Source organism: Mus caroli, unplaced genomic scaffold (assembly GCF_978045245.1).
Source record: "Mus caroli unplaced genomic scaffold, Mus_caroli_1 scaffold_20, whole genome shotgun sequence".
NCBI classification, from domain to species: domain Eukaryota; kingdom Metazoa; phylum Chordata; class Mammalia; order Rodentia; family Muridae; genus Mus; species Mus caroli.
This window is the reverse complement of record NW_028227275.1, coordinates 55,584,471-55,598,833: the sequence shown is the minus strand read 5'-3', so window position 1 is coordinate 55,598,833 and position 14,363 is coordinate 55,584,471. Positions and strand designations below refer to the sequence as shown.

Sequence of the window (14,363 nt, the reverse complement as noted above, 5' to 3'; positions counted from 1 at the left end):
ACCATGTCCACAGCCTGCTTCTCAACCTGTCATGCATGGTTGCTCTTGTCACAGACTAAATGGATCATGTATTCACTTGTCTTGGACCAAAACATTTTCTTGCCTTCTTATCCAGTGGGCTATTTAGAAACTACATCCGAGGATCTCGGCCCACGAAGCTTTAAGAAAGTGAATTTGAGCTGGAAAGATGGTTTCACAGTTAAAAGCTCTTGCTGCTCTTCCTGATGACCCAGGTTCAATCCCCAAGCTCACAGCTGTTTGTAACACCCTGGGGGATCCAGTATCTTTTTGGCCTCCATGGGGAGCAGGAATACATGTGCATGCAGGCAAAATACTCATCCATACAGGAAAAAAAAAATCAAAATGAAAATAAACCCAGGCGTGGTGATGTGCACCTGCCTAGAACATTGTGGGTCAGGTAGGTGATCAGGGGAGGTCACGGTCATCCTTGTAAGTTTGAAGCAGCCTGGGCTACGTGAAAACTCTCCCAAAAGCTGAATAAACAACAAAAGGGCTAGAGAGATGGCTTAGCAGTCAAGAGTGGATTCCTGAAAGTTGTCCTCTGACCATCATATATGCATGGTGGCAATGCACACATTTCACTTCACCCACACTAAAATAAATGAGGCTGGGCATGGTGGCACAATCCTTTGATCCAGGCAGGTAAATCTCTGTGAGTTCGAGGCCAGCCTTGTCTACAAAAATGAGTTCCAGGGCTGCCTAATGAGACCTTATCTCAAACAAAACCAACCCTAGGTTAATTAGTACTAGTTAAATGTGATCTTTAAAACCCTATTTATCTTTCATGCTATAAAGATACCTGGGCCTTGGGAGTATACCAACTAGCACTGCAGAGTCAGAAAGGACACGCACAGAAGCACCTGGCGACAAGCAGCACTAACACCACAGAGCTTAGACAAGGCTGGCGACCTGATTGGCGCGAAAACAACTTTCTGCTGTTTCTGATTTCCTATGAAATCTGGTGGCCAGAACTGAGAGGGGGAAGGCGCTGGCATTGGGGGAATTACTCTGTAGTCATCCCAGAATACTATCTAAAGAAAAGGAAATTTTAGATTAATTTCCAGACTCTGCTCATTTAAGTTTGTGGTAACATGTTAAGTCTAGTGCTTCAACTAGAGCCTAGGATGTGGCCAAAGCCTTCCTTTGCTTGGAAAAGCCTTCAGCTATTCATCTAGGCCCTAATCATCTGCCTAAACCTTGTTTGTGGAGCTGGGACATGCCCCTCCACCTTCCTGAGCCTGGGCCTGTTCCCTGTACAATATTCTGAGGGAATACTGAGCTGCCCACAGTGTAGAGGATTGAATGGCGTGGGCTGCTATCCCTTCCTTCCACCACAGGCTCCTGCCACTCAGCACATTTTGACCATCCCTCCACAATGAACATCCTCAATCCCCAGACACATTCTGTTTGTTGGAATCAGGCTACATTCTAGAACCTTGCCCTCTCCAATGCCTTCCTCACTTTGGAATACACTGCTGTTTCCAACAGAACACCCGAGCATGGCAGGATTTTGCTGGCTCTGGACAGTGACCACTTGCTCCAGTTTCTGGCTCTGACTTGAGAGCAGGCTGTGACCAGGATGCGGTGGCGGGACCGCATAGCTGTGTTATGCTTCCCTCCGGGGCTGATGCTCACTGTAGCCGCGCTTATACTCTTCTTCATACACATGGCTGTCTTTGCTAGTGATGTTCACAACTTCTGTGTCATCCACGACTACGACCACATGAGCTTCCGTTACACGGTTGTACTGATAGTAGGTCTGGGGTGGGGCTCAAGGGCTGGCTGGGGAAAATCTCGGGGCTGATGGGAGTGTTTGTTATGTCAGGGGGCCACTCTCCCATTGGATTGGTCTCCCAGTTCTCCCAGGTGATCAGCATCGGCTGGGCTGCCATGGGGTCACTCTACGCAGAGATGGCCGGTGACAAGTTTCTTAGATGCTTTGCTTTGACCATTCTGAGTGAGTGGGGAGGTGTGCTACAGGAGGGGAGCTTTGAGACCCCGAGACATGGCAAGGAGGGGACAAAAATGTTGAGCTGATGGGTTGTCTCCTCTACCCAGTCCTCAATGGAGCCATGTTCTTCAACCGCCTGTGCCTGGAGTTTCTGGCCATCAATTACCGAGAGGAGAGACACTGAGGCCTGGGGATTGGGGACAGGACTAAGACGGGAGATGGAAAAAGCTGCTTCAGATGTTTTAATAAAGTCTGTTGTTTATTCGCACCTGTCTGCTCCATTGAGGGTTGAAGTAGAAGGATGGAGACTCAGAGGCAAGCAGGTGAAGACCAATTTGATCAAAAGGGCTACACCCCTGGCCTTGCAGCCTCAGCCTCCAACTGACTTGGCCCAGGGGATCTTAGTGTCTCAGGCCTGAGGGAGAGGAGTAGAGAAAAGCCCTCCAGCCCTCCCACCTTCTCTCCCCAGGACTCCAGGTCCTAAGCTGGCCCAAACACAAGCAAGGGCTCAGGAAGGACCTACACGGATGTGAGGGTTCATGAGGGGGTCCAGATTGGGATCACTGTCTGCTGCAGCCCGGCCGAGCCGAGACATGAGGGCGAGGAGTGCCAGGAAGCCCAGCAGCCCCAACAGGAGCAGCAGCCCTGCCCGCTGGAGCAGAGTCAGTGGCCGCTTCCGGGACCCAGCCCGGCTCCTAAGAGGAATGAGAGAAAAGTCAGGTCAGGCCCTGGGTCCCTACTCTGGCACAGAGAGAAGCCTTAGTCACTACCCTTGTGGACTGGGGCCGGTCACCCTGTACACCTGTCCTCGCCATCATATTGGGTTATGAAGCTTGAGTTAGTGGGACACAAACCATGCTGGAAGCCTGAATATGTTAAACACGGGAGACGCTTAGAAAAGCCAGGTGAAGCCAGGCGTGGTGGCACACGCCTTTAATCCCAGCACTTGGGAGGCAGAGGCAGGTGAATTTCCCAGTTCCAGGCCAGCCTGGTCTACAGAGTGAGTTCCAGGACAATCAGGCTACATAGAGAAACCCTGTCTCGAAAAACCAAAAAGAAAAAAAAAGAAAAGCCATCACAGCAGGAAGGGGCCTCAGAGCTCAAGTCCACACCACCTATAGGAGGAAAGGGCAGAGTCCCTGGGAAGGACAAGACACACTAGAGCCGCCTGTCGAGCCAGGGCCTCACTGTAGCCCTGGTACTGACTGTTTGTTAGGCCCCAGAACAAGTTCCACTGTCATCAAATTATCCATCATGGGCCTCTCCTTTCTGACATCCCACCCTTGTGTCTCTGTGTACCTGAGCAGCTGGGCCAGCCAGCCCAGAGCAGGCCGGCGGCGGTATTTGTCATCATCACAGTCTCCGTGAATGCCTGCTGTCCGGTCATCATCCCGTGTGTCATATACTTTCCTTGGGGCTGTAGAGACAGAGACATCAGCAACAACAGGCTCAGACAAACTGATCCTGTGGCATGGGTGGAGGTGGCATGGAGGACCTCCTGCCCTCCCCAGCCTAACAGAGTACCTGAGGAACTTGGAGTGAGGAAGAACCACCCCACAAGGGGCTCTGAGCTCACGCCACCCAAACCAACCACTGCTTTCTACTCTCTGTCTGGGAAGATTGCCCAGCTCACCGTGTGCCAGGGCTTCAGTACTCCCCATGTGTATGACTGTGTGCTGCTCAGGATGGCTTGGGGAGGGAGGAGGGCGGGGAGCCTGGCTATAGAAAGCAGGTGCAGATGGAGTGCTGGCTCTCTCCTCTTGCACAGAGGTGGTGGTGGCTGTGGAAAGAGCGATCTCTCAGTGGAGCAGGGAGGCAAGGTTCAGACAGCAGATGGAGGCCACCACTTACCATTAAAGCTGGACCAATCAGAGAAGTCTGAGGAATTGAGGGGCTCGGGCTCTGGGCTTATCACCTCATCAATCTGCAGAAAGGAATCTCCCGTCAGCAGTCTGCCCACTCCTGCTGCTAACCCATCCAATCTGCCTCAAGAGAGGCCAGCACAAACAGATGGTCAGACAGACAGAGAGACTCTCACCAGAGGGAGACCCAGTCCTGCCCGGGCCCAGTTGACTGTGGCTAGCTTTTCTCTCAGTGCTGAAGCCACTGGGCCAGCGAGGTTGGCTGGGGGGAAGATGGGGCCATTACAGCTGGGGCACTGGTAGCCTGCAGGCGCTGTGTTTCGTGGTAGCTGGGCAGCACGTTCATTGATACAGGCCCAGTGAAAGAGATCTTAGGACCCATGAAATAAAAAAGGACAGACATGAGAGAGGCAAGTCTTTGAGCTTTTATCCTTGGTCTAGCAATCCCATACCCCCAAGGCCCAGCTCACTGCAGGAATGGATTTTGGATATATGTGCTGATGCCCTACTCCGGGTCCCTAAGGCCTCTTGCAAATGCCACTGAACCAAAGCAAGGTAGAGTCTACCCACATGGCCAGCCCATGAGAAGGTGTGACTGGGAAGGAAGAAAATACCTTCCACCCTCTCAAGAGTCTCCTCTGGCCTAAAATCACACTCCTTGGGCTAATGACTACACAACAATAGTTTCAGGCTGGCAGTGCCTAATCCTAGCACTTGGGAGGTGGAGGCAGGAGTAAGATTTCAAGGTCAGCCCCATAATCCCAGTCTCAAAACAAAACAAAACAAAAAACCTACATACAAGAACACTATCAGGAGAGCTTCCCAGACACAGATACATGCAGATATCCAGAGGCACAAATACACAGTGCTTATAAATACACAAGCAAACTCGAGAGCCATTCCCTCAAAGTACACTAGTAGTCATACATGTAAGATGTACACATCTGTACACATCTGTACACATGTCCCCTAAAACTCACCCCCCACCTTCATGTCATCATGCATCCCATGGGACATGTGCTCACAAACACTCATCACCCATCTACTCACCCACAAGTACTAACCAAGGCATATGAGTGGACACATAATTTCACACGGAGAAATTCAGGTGGAGCTGCCCCCTTTTGGACCAGCACCTTGAACAAGCTAAGCTGAGGCTTTTATACTAGGCTCTGACTTCCAACTCCCAGCTAACTGTAACATGGATAGCTTCCTCTGGGTACAATCTGAGAGTCAGTAACATCCCCTAAAGTGGATCTTGCTCCCAGCCACAGCTCATAGTCAGCTCTAGCTCTCCCAGACTGGCAAAGCAGGAGGGAGGAGCTTTAACTTTCAGGGAAGATTCTAAGGTTTACGAAGAGAAAAGGCTTGCCGAGGCTTTATAAAACAGGACGGTACCTAAAGGAATCAGGATCTGAGGCTCTGCCCTTCACGCTTGAGGGACTCACTGTCTTGCTTCTTGAAGGATGCTATCAAACCTGTCTCCAAGCTGGATCCTGGGGCTGCCCTGACCCCTTCCCAGGCCTCACCATAGCAAACAAGACGGGTGGTCTCCCGACTGGCCAGGGGTGTGTTGCACAGGCGGCAATTGGGGTTGTAGTCACTATCTTGTAGCCACTGCAAGTAGGACTGCACGATGCACTGGAGTGGGAGAGAGATGTCACAACTGGTGCCCCAGGCTCCACGATGCACACACCACTCACTCCAAGGCCCAACTGCCTCGTTTTCTCTCATCAGACTCATCATTTCATCTGTTCAGTCAGTGACCATTTATTGAGCAGCTACTGAAGGCATAGCAGAGAGCATCACACCCATGTTCTTGCCCTTGTGGAGCTTACAGTCTAGCATAGGGTCCCTCATGGATTTAGAAGTAGCCAATCTTGTCTGCCCACCCACCCACCCACCCTGCTCAGACACTGCTCTAAACGCCCCACCTTGGCGTGATTGGCTACCAAGCAGTGCTCGCAGACGTTAACTCGGTGTTCGAAGCAGAACAGGTTCGTCACCTTCCTCTTGGGGCACTTGCAAAGTCCCATGACCGATCCTGTGGGGTGTGGTGGGGTGAAATCAGTTAGCAGGAAGCCAAGTTCTGGTGGCTGCCAGTTTGTTTTCACCAACCCAGTTCTCTTCTTCTTTTAAATCTCTCAGTCCCGTCTCACACCAGTCCCAACACCAAATTCTAGCATAATGCCTCAGCATGGGTAAAGCTACGTCTCCTGTACAGATCGTACCACAAACGACCGATCCTTCATTCCATCAAGACCCAGGAAGGCCCTAGCCAGCCAGATCTCTGCACAGCTCCAATACCACCAACCCCGCCCCCAAGACCCCACCCCCCTCTTGACCCGCCCCCAACTGGCCGACCACATCTGGATGTCCGCGAACCTCAGCGATGCCGATCACGACGGGTGCGTACGGTAATGGAAAGCGCGGAAGGCCGGGGACTGAGCTCACCAACTCCGGTAGCTGCAGCTCCGCTCCCTTCAGGTCCGGCCTGATTATCCCTCCGCTGCCACGTCTCTTCCGGGTGCGGCGCACGCTGATGACGCCACAGCGCCGCAGGATACGCCTCTGCCTTACGCTAGACGTAAAGCCTGTAACGACAAATGCGGATGGTCCGCCTCCGGCCTGTATCACTTCCGCTTTCTCGCCATCAAGGCGGGCAATTTGAACGTTTGAAGCAGCAAAGTTCCCGGTTGGCGCGAGCCTGAGTAGGCGACTGCGGCGGAGACTGAGCCCGACCGTACACATGGCGGAGCGGCGAACACGATCCGGAGGGGCTGCCCAGCGGTCTGGTGAGCACGGGAGCAGTGGGGCCGGGTTGTTTGAGGAACAAAACTTGGCTCCCGGTGGAAGACGCCCCAAAGGGGTAGTTGGGAAACGACTTTTGCTTTTCCGAACTCATCAAGCATCTTGTTTCGTTTGTTTGTTGCCTTTTCTTCGAGCAAAGTTTTGCTCACCATCAAACATGTTTTCCTTTCCAGGGCCCAGGACTCCACTTACTAAGCCTTCGAAGTCGTCCAAGCGGAAATCTGGCTCAGATCTCCCGAACTCGTTCCCTGAAGTCTGGCCGAGGGTGAGTTCCTGGTCCCCCAGGTGTTGGGGTTGGTTTTGTGCACTCCGTATTCAGATGCTAATTTTCTATGCCTAGGTATTGGTAGTCGGGCTAACTAGCACCTCCGGGCTCACTGTTGTTTTTTTTTATCATCTCTGATTGGTTGATTAAGAGCTGATCAGCCTATGGCTGGGCAGGAGAGGACAGAGGAGGCGGGACATCAGCGCCCAATGAGGCGTCCGGAAAAGTCCAGGGATAGAGAAGGGGGAGGCGCGGAGAGACCAGGTGGTTTCACTCTAAGGTCAAGAGGAGGGAGAGAGCAGTCATGAGGGCACACATGGACCAGATTGAGTCAGAGTAAGACTGAGATGCAGGTAGAGGACCGTGTGGCTGGTAGATAGGCAGCCTGAGAGGGTTAGAGTAGCTCAGAACCTGCCCAACATAGTGCCAGCAGCCTTTGAATAACAGCTCTGTGTCCTTTACTTAGGAGGTAGTGGGGTTGGGGGGGAAGAGATGCCCTGCAGTTATTTGGGAGCAAGGGAGTCAAAAAACTCCCGCCCAATGCTTCCACAGTTGGTGCCCAACATGGTGCAAGAACTTACAAACTTAGAACCAGGCTTAGAGGCTGAGAAGTCTTGCATAGAAGGTAAGAAAAACTTTTCTTAGCAACACCCCCAAAGTACTTTTGTTTTTTTTCCTCGAGACAGGGTTTCTCTGTGTAGCCCTGGGTGTCCTGGAACTCACTTTGTAGACCTGGCCGGCCTCGAACTCCGAAATCCGCCTGCCTCTGCCTCCCAAGTGCTGGGATTAAAGACGTGCGCCACCACGCCCGGCTCCCAGAGTACTTTTACACTGACCTAGAGGGCGTTGAACTAATGTAAAGCTCATGGATAATACTTTCTCCCCCCCCCCCCCCCAGACAACTCCAGCGGCTCCAGTCAGAAAGGCCATCGTCTTGAAGAAGATCGTAGCTCATACAGTAGAGGTGAGGGGCTGAGAGAGGGCTTTGGGAGTGAGATGTCAAAACTGGGCTTAGCTATTGATTGATCAGTTGATGTCATCCCTACAGGTCCCAGATGTCCACACGGTTCGAAGAAGTCCTAGGGTGAGTTCAGTTCTGTTTATTTGTGTAGGATTTAATTCGTTTGCCTTAGGGGGTAGGCATATACTTCTACCCAGGCAATTGCTTCACGGCTTGTCAGTTTAGGTCTCACTGTATTAACAGTTTCCTGAACTGGAAGTTACGGTAGACCAGACTGGCCTCAAAGTCATAGAGATCCACCTGCATCAGTCTCTGCAGATAGATTGAAGTCTTAGAGATGGGCATGCTACCAGGACGGACTGTAGTTACCAGTCTTGTTTCCTGCCTGCGGGTGTCATTCATTTCTAGTTTTTTGGGGGTTTTTTTGTTGTTGTTTTTCCCCCAGAGCTGAGAACCACTGAGCTAAATCCCCAACCCCTCATTTCTAGTTCTTTATGCTCTGAGCATTCTCACTATTTTTCTTAAAAAGTTATGCCTTAACCACTGGGCTTCTGTAGACTGTTTTGCCACCAGATGGTTGTGATGGCACATGCCTTTAGTCGCAAGACTTGGGAGGCAGAGGCAGGCGGATCTCTGAGTTTTAGGACAGCCTGACCTACAGAGGGATAAGGTTGTTTTGCTGAGCGTTTATTTATGGTTTTTTTGTTTTATGGTTGTAGAATGAGTTATGTGTAGGGGCTAGAAAGATGGTTCTGGGTAAAAGCAGTTTTCAGATTCCATCAGATGGATCCTACACACCTACAGCTTCAGTTTGAGAGTATCCAACGTCCTCTTCCGGACACATGCATACACAGTGTAAAAGGTGCTGGGTGGTGGTGCACACCTTTAATTCCAGCACTCAGAAGGCAGAGGCAAGCGGATCTCTTTTGACTTATAGGCTAGCCTGGTCTACAGAGTGAGTTCCAAGACAGCCAGGGTTACCTGTGGCCAAGCCTGGCCCTGAATTTAGTATGTGCTTAAAGCTGGTTTTGAATTCCTGATTTTCAATCTCCCAAGTGCACGCCGTGATGCTTTGTTCTCTGACCAGGGTTGTGTGGCTGCCTGGCTTTGGTACTCTTCCTGCCTGGTCTCAGTGTGCTGGGAATTGCAGACGTGAGGCAAAGTGCCAGTTTGATCTGTTATTCTGATGTGTGTGGTGCTGGAGATCTATCCCAGGGCCGTACTAAGCAGGTACCCTGCTGGTGAGATAATCCCAGCCATCTTGTGATGGTGGAGGTGGGTTTTCAAGACAATTTTTCTAGGTAACAGCCCTGTCCTAGAACTTGCTTTGAAGACCAGGCAGGCCTCAGACTCACAGAGATTCACTCCCCTCAACCCCCACCCTAGTGCTAGGGTTAAAGGCATGCACTACCCCACCTAGCTTCCCAACCAGCTTTTAACCCAAGTACTGACATAATAAAGCTGAAGTATTGTAGAAAAGTTTCTCTGTGAATGGCGTCATTGGAGTCCTAGGACCAATGGGGAGAGTTAAGATGGTGAAGGCCCAACTAAGATGGTGGTGGGATGAATGTCCTATGACATCTCCCAGAGGTCCTCCTGATCAGTCCATTGCCACCACTGACACATTTCTCTGCAGTGTCTTTATCGACACCTAGTAGGTACTTACTTACATGTTTGATGTCTTTCTCCTCTAAACATGACCTTCAGAGAAGGAACTTCTGCATTCAAGGCCAGCCTGGTCTACATAGAGAGACCCTGTCTCAGAAATAAAAATCTGCCGGGCGTGGTGGCACACACTTTTAATCCCAGCACTTGGGAGGCAGAGGCAGGTGGATTTCTGAGTTTGAGGACAGCCTGGTCTACAAAGTGAGTTCCAGGACAGCCAGGGCTATACAGAGAAACCCTGCCTCGAAAAACAAACAAACAAATAAATAAAATAAAAAGTCTGCTGACTTTGACTGTAGAAGATGGAAGTTGTGGTCAGGGGCCGTCCCTCTTCTGATCGGCATCCCTTTATTTAGTGCTCCCTTTGTAGCATTAAGAACACAGTGAGGGGGCTGGTGAGATGGCTCAGTGGGTAAGAGCACCCGACTGCTCTTCCAAAGGTCCAGAGTTCAAATCCCAGCAACCACATGGTGGCTCACAACCATCTGTAATGAGATCTGACTCCCTCTTCTGGTGTGTCTGAAGACAGCTACAATGTACTTACATATAATAAATAAATAAATCTTTAAAAAAAAAAAAAAGAACACAGTGAGGGCTGGTGAGATGGCTCAGTGGGTAAGAGCACCCGACTGCTCTTCCGAAGGTCCAGAGTTCAAATCCCAGCAACCACATGGTGGCTCACAACCATCCGTAACGAGATCTGGCGCCCTCTTCTGGAGTGTCTGAAGACAGCTACAGTGTACTTACATATAATAATAAATAAATCTTTAAAAAAAAAAAAAAAGAACACAGTGAGAGCCGGGGTGGTGGCGCACTCCCAGCACTCGGGAGGCAGAGGCAGGCGGATTTCTGAGTTCGAGGCCAGCCTGGTCTACAAAGTGAGTTCCAGGACAGCCAGGGCTATACAGAGAAACCCTGTCTTGAAAAACCAAAAAAAAACCACACAGAAGGCAGAATCAGCTGGGTGGTGGCAGTGGTGGCGCACACCTTTATCCCTGCACTGGGGGGGGCGGGGGGGGGCAGAGGCAGAAGGATCTCTGAGTTGCAGGCCAGCCAGGGCTGCAGAACAAAATTCTCCAGAGTTTATGGCCAGGAAATCTCTGATGACTTCCTTGTATTAGAGCACAATGCCCCTCCCTGAGTTTGTCCTTTGACTAGTTTACTAGGTCTTCAGCTCTAGAAAAGTAGTTGCCACGTTTCGTGTCCACTCTGAGCCTGCAGTGTGCAGGGCTCTGCTGGCCGTGTGGGCTTTGACGGTGATCTAGACAGCGGTGTCCTGATCCTCGAGCTTCCCTGTCTGGATGGCGTGAATGACGTAACAGACCAACTGCAGACAGTGTTGGGATGGTGGAGTTGCAGATGAGAGGCTGGGCTGGGCTGGATCTCAGGTGTGAAGAGCCTCCCTGGGGAGGAGTTGTGTGACCTGAGTGGGGTGTGAGTAACCAGTACCTTAGCCTCAAGTGCATATGTCAGGTTAAGCTTTTGCTCTTGACAGCTGTGCCATGGCTCCACTGGCCGTGGGTCAAAGCCCTTCTGAAAGCCGTGTACATGGAGGTGGTAGTGTGGTGGACTGTAATACACAGAGCGGTAGCTCTGTTCTAGCTTCGTCTGCAATCTCTGGATCATCACTTCCTGACCTCAGCCACTCTGACCCATTTTGTTCCTTGACCCTGGCTGAAACACCTGTCCTCAAGGCACCCCACCCTGCCCAACCTAGATCGCAGTTACTCTAGATGTCCACACAGCTCTGCTCCACACCTTCACACCACAGCTCATGTCTCCTCCTCAGTGAGACTACAATCCCAACCTGCCTCCAAGTTTAGTTCTGCAGCCTGTAACTCAGATCCACCTGCCTCTGCCCCCCCAGTGCAGGGATAAAGGTGTGCGCCACCACTGCCACCACCCAGCTGATTCTGCCTTCTGACCCCAGTGCTCCTCGCTGTGTTCCTTTTTTTTTTTTTTTTTAATTCTTTTTAAAGATTTATTTATGTGAGTTAGCTGTCTTCAGACACACCAGAAGAGCACATCAGATGGTTGTGAGCCACCATGTGGTTGCTGGGATTTGAACTCTGGACCTCTGGAAGAGCAGTCAGTGCTCTTAATTAACTGCTGAGCCATGTCTTCAGTCCCCTCATTATGTTCTTGTCGCTACAACGGGAGCACTGAAGTGCCATTAGGTGGCTTTTCGTTTCCCTTGATGTATTTACAGTACCCAAAACAGTCCCTGGTATAGGACAGGTCACCAATAGATACTTGGCCAAATGAACAGTTTTGAAGAATCTCTAGCAGTTACGTAGCAGGTGGCCCGTAAAGGGTGAGCCTGGATACAGGCAAAGTAATTAGGAGGCCATCAAGCCAGTTTAGACCTGCTGAGATTTGACATCAGCTAACAGGTGGTAGCTCTATACCAGACAGGTCTGGCGGCAGCAGCAGCAGCAGCAGCAGCTATACTCGCATCACAATTGTAACTCCTCTCTCTCTCCTGGCAGCGGGCATAGGGTGCAGGGCTCGTGCATTGTGGGCCTGTGTTCAATGGCTGCACTTGTTGCTTAAAATCTATCATGGCCTGGGGATGGAGCTGCACTCACAGCACAGTGTTTGCTGAACTTGGACAAGGTCCTGCGCTCCAGTCCTACAACATGAAGTACAAAGCAACAATAGAAACTGCGTGTGTCCTGTAGGCAGTCTTTCCATCCTGAATCCCCTAGCTCACAAGACTTCTCTCCTGTCCTGATACAGATCTCTTTTATTTTGGAAAAAGAAAACAACCCTCCGCTCAAGGTGCCCACTAAAGAAGACCTCTTCAAGACTTGTAGTGTCCCTGGTACTCCCTCCAGCACCCCCGTGCTGTACACTCAGAATGTTGAGCCTGACTCTGGAGAAGCGGAGCTGGACACCAGAGACCTGGAAATGTCTCAGAAAGTCAGGCGGTCGTACAGTCGGCTGCAGAGCCTCGGCTGTGCCTCAACCTCCACCCCTGGCCGCCGATCCTTCTTTGGCTTTGAGGGACCTGACGACTTGCCTGGAGTCTCACCTGTCGTGTGTTCAAAGTTAATCGAGACCCCAAAGGCACCTGCGAAGGACTTGGTTCCAGATAGGACGAAGGACTTGGTTCCGGATAGAACGCTCCCTGGAATCTCTCCCCCAGTTGTGAAAGAGAAACGAAAGAAGAAGGTTCCTGAAATCGCGGTGAGTGGGGCCAGACTTTTCTGACTCTTGGCGGGAAGGCAATGTCTGAGGTGTGGGTCTAGTGCTCTGGCCAACATGGCTGCTCTTCCCTCCCACTCATGTGTCCTCATTTCTTTCCACCAGAAATCAGAGCTGGATAAGTGGGCTGTGGCCATGAATGCTGAATTTGAAGCTGCTGAGCAATTTGAGCTTCTGATTGAATGAGATGAACTGGGATGCCCGTCATTAAGTGGGGTGACTTGGCTGGCTCTCCCCTCTTCCTGTACATACTGCCTTTTGAGTAGAGCAGGATATGTGGGGTCCCGGCCTCTTGTTATATTGTGTCTCGTTGCCCTGGACTGTCTACCTCTACAGCGTTGGTGAGAATCCACTGCTCTGAACCAGAACTGTCAGAAACAGGGTTAGCCATGGGCTGTCTCTCTGTTGCATTCAGCCACCAACCAGTAGAGAGGTTTTGTGTTCTGCTTTGGTTCTGTAGAGTTGAGAGATCTCAAAGACCAGGGAGACCGTTAAATGCTTAAGGGAGGATTTTTACATTGAATCTCTGGAGTCCGGGATATGAAAGGGAGGAAGCATAATTGGTTTTTAGCACAGTGACTTATGTAGGAACTGGCCCGTGTCTGTGCTCTGCTGTTGACATTGGTGAACGGGGTGCTGCTGCTTACAGCAAAGTGGCTACACTTGATAGTGTGGGCCTCAGATGCACCAGTGTAAGCTTTATAGGCTCTGCTTTGACCTCTTTCCTCGCCCACATCTGTTTCTTTGAATACAAGCTGCGTGGCCTCAGCTCTGGACACCATGTCACCTCATCTCTCACCTACTAAACAGCTTTTGCTGTGAGCTTAAAACTATTGCTCTCATGTGAGACCCCATTCCTGGGGTTGCTGGGAACGAAAGTGGATGTATCATGGTTTCTAAGGTGCCTGCCTGCCTGCCACCTCTCAGTCATGGCAAAAGCTGTGCTTTAAAGGCCATTGGCCTTCCAACCTTTACAAGTTCATGAGAACAGAAGCTGGGGGGAATGAGAACTCAGGTAAACTCCTGCTCCACCAGGGTGGCTTAGTGGATCACTCCTGCAGGCTCAGTCCTCAGCCATTCCTGTGGGCCTCGAGCTGAATCATGCTGAATTGCTACCATCACTGCAGACCTACCTGCCTGTGAGGAACTAGTGTGCAGCCTAAGGGAAAGGTGGCTTGATCTCAAATAAACTGTGTAGAAGTCTCTACGTTTGCAGACTGCTTTTTATTTGGTTGAAGGCGGAGCCACTGCTGTGAGGCCAGCCCCAGACACCATGTGTTCGGGCTGTATCACCTGTACAAGCTGCCGGCATGGCCTCCTTCCAGTGGCTCTGGTCCTACACTCTTCCTCCAAGCTAGGGCTTCCTGGAATGAAGGCCCAAGTCCTCCTGTCTCAGGAGGGAAGAACTTGGATCCGAGTAAGGCTGCTTGCTAAGTACTCGTTCCCAGGGGAGGTATATGGAATCAACTACAGCTAGCCCTGTTTCCCTTTTCCTCAGGCTCTATCCAATGGAGGAGATATCACCCCTCCTGGGTATAGTCACCCCTCCTGGATGGTACCCAGCAGCTAGGTTATGGCACCCCTTGAGAAGCTGACCAAAGATGGATTTCCTAGGTGTGT

The 14,363-nt window shown here is 51.1% G+C and overlaps 4 protein-coding genes across 7 annotated transcripts in view; 3 read left to right on the top strand and 1 right to left on the bottom strand.

Annotated features, from left to right (window-relative positions):
- The window catches only part of Fau (FAU ubiquitin like and ribosomal protein S30 fusion), a 106,004-nt gene that overhangs the window by 21,367 nt on the left and 70,274 nt on the right, over positions 1-14,363 (top strand). The gene's annotated exons all lie outside the window — the stretch shown is intronic.
- Positions 1,549-2,156, top strand: Catsperh (catsper channel auxiliary subunit eta). Its single transcript, XM_021151839.2, has 3 exons — positions 1,549-1,774; positions 1,879-1,978; positions 2,080-2,156. The coding sequence occupies exons 1-3, from the start codon at positions 1,601-1,603 to the stop codon at positions 2,154-2,156; spliced, it is 351 nt and encodes a 116-aa protein (XP_021007498.1). The 5' UTR covers positions 1,549-1,600.
- Zfpl1 (zinc finger protein like 1) lies at positions 2,213-6,380 on the bottom strand. Of its 3 annotated transcripts, none has more exons than XM_021151836.3 (8): positions 6,289-6,380; positions 5,769-5,878; positions 5,364-5,475; positions 4,011-4,204; positions 3,824-3,896; positions 3,606-3,752; positions 3,272-3,389; positions 2,213-2,667 (listed from the first exon to the last, which is right to left on the bottom strand). In XM_021151836.3, exons 2-8 carry the CDS (start codon positions 5,868-5,870, stop codon positions 2,481-2,483), a joined length of 933 nt encoding a protein of 310 aa, XP_021007495.1. In that variant the 5' UTR covers positions 5,871-5,878; positions 6,289-6,380; the 3' UTR covers positions 2,213-2,480. The 3 variants fall into 3 exon arrangements, with proteins under 3 accessions (XP_021007495.1, XP_021007494.1, XP_021007497.1); XM_021151835.3 differs by having other exon boundaries at positions 6,220-6,378; XM_021151838.3 differs by lacking the exon at positions 6,289-6,380 and adding an exon at positions 6,066-6,125.
- LOC110285587 (sororin) lies at positions 6,417-13,947 on the top strand. The gene is made up of 6 exons (XM_021151855.3): positions 6,417-6,629; positions 6,819-6,910; positions 7,809-7,874; positions 7,959-7,994; positions 12,276-12,725; positions 12,849-13,947. Exons 1-6 carry the CDS (start codon positions 6,584-6,586, stop codon positions 12,927-12,929), a joined length of 771 nt encoding a protein of 256 aa, XP_021007514.1. The 5' UTR covers positions 6,417-6,583; the 3' UTR covers positions 12,930-13,947.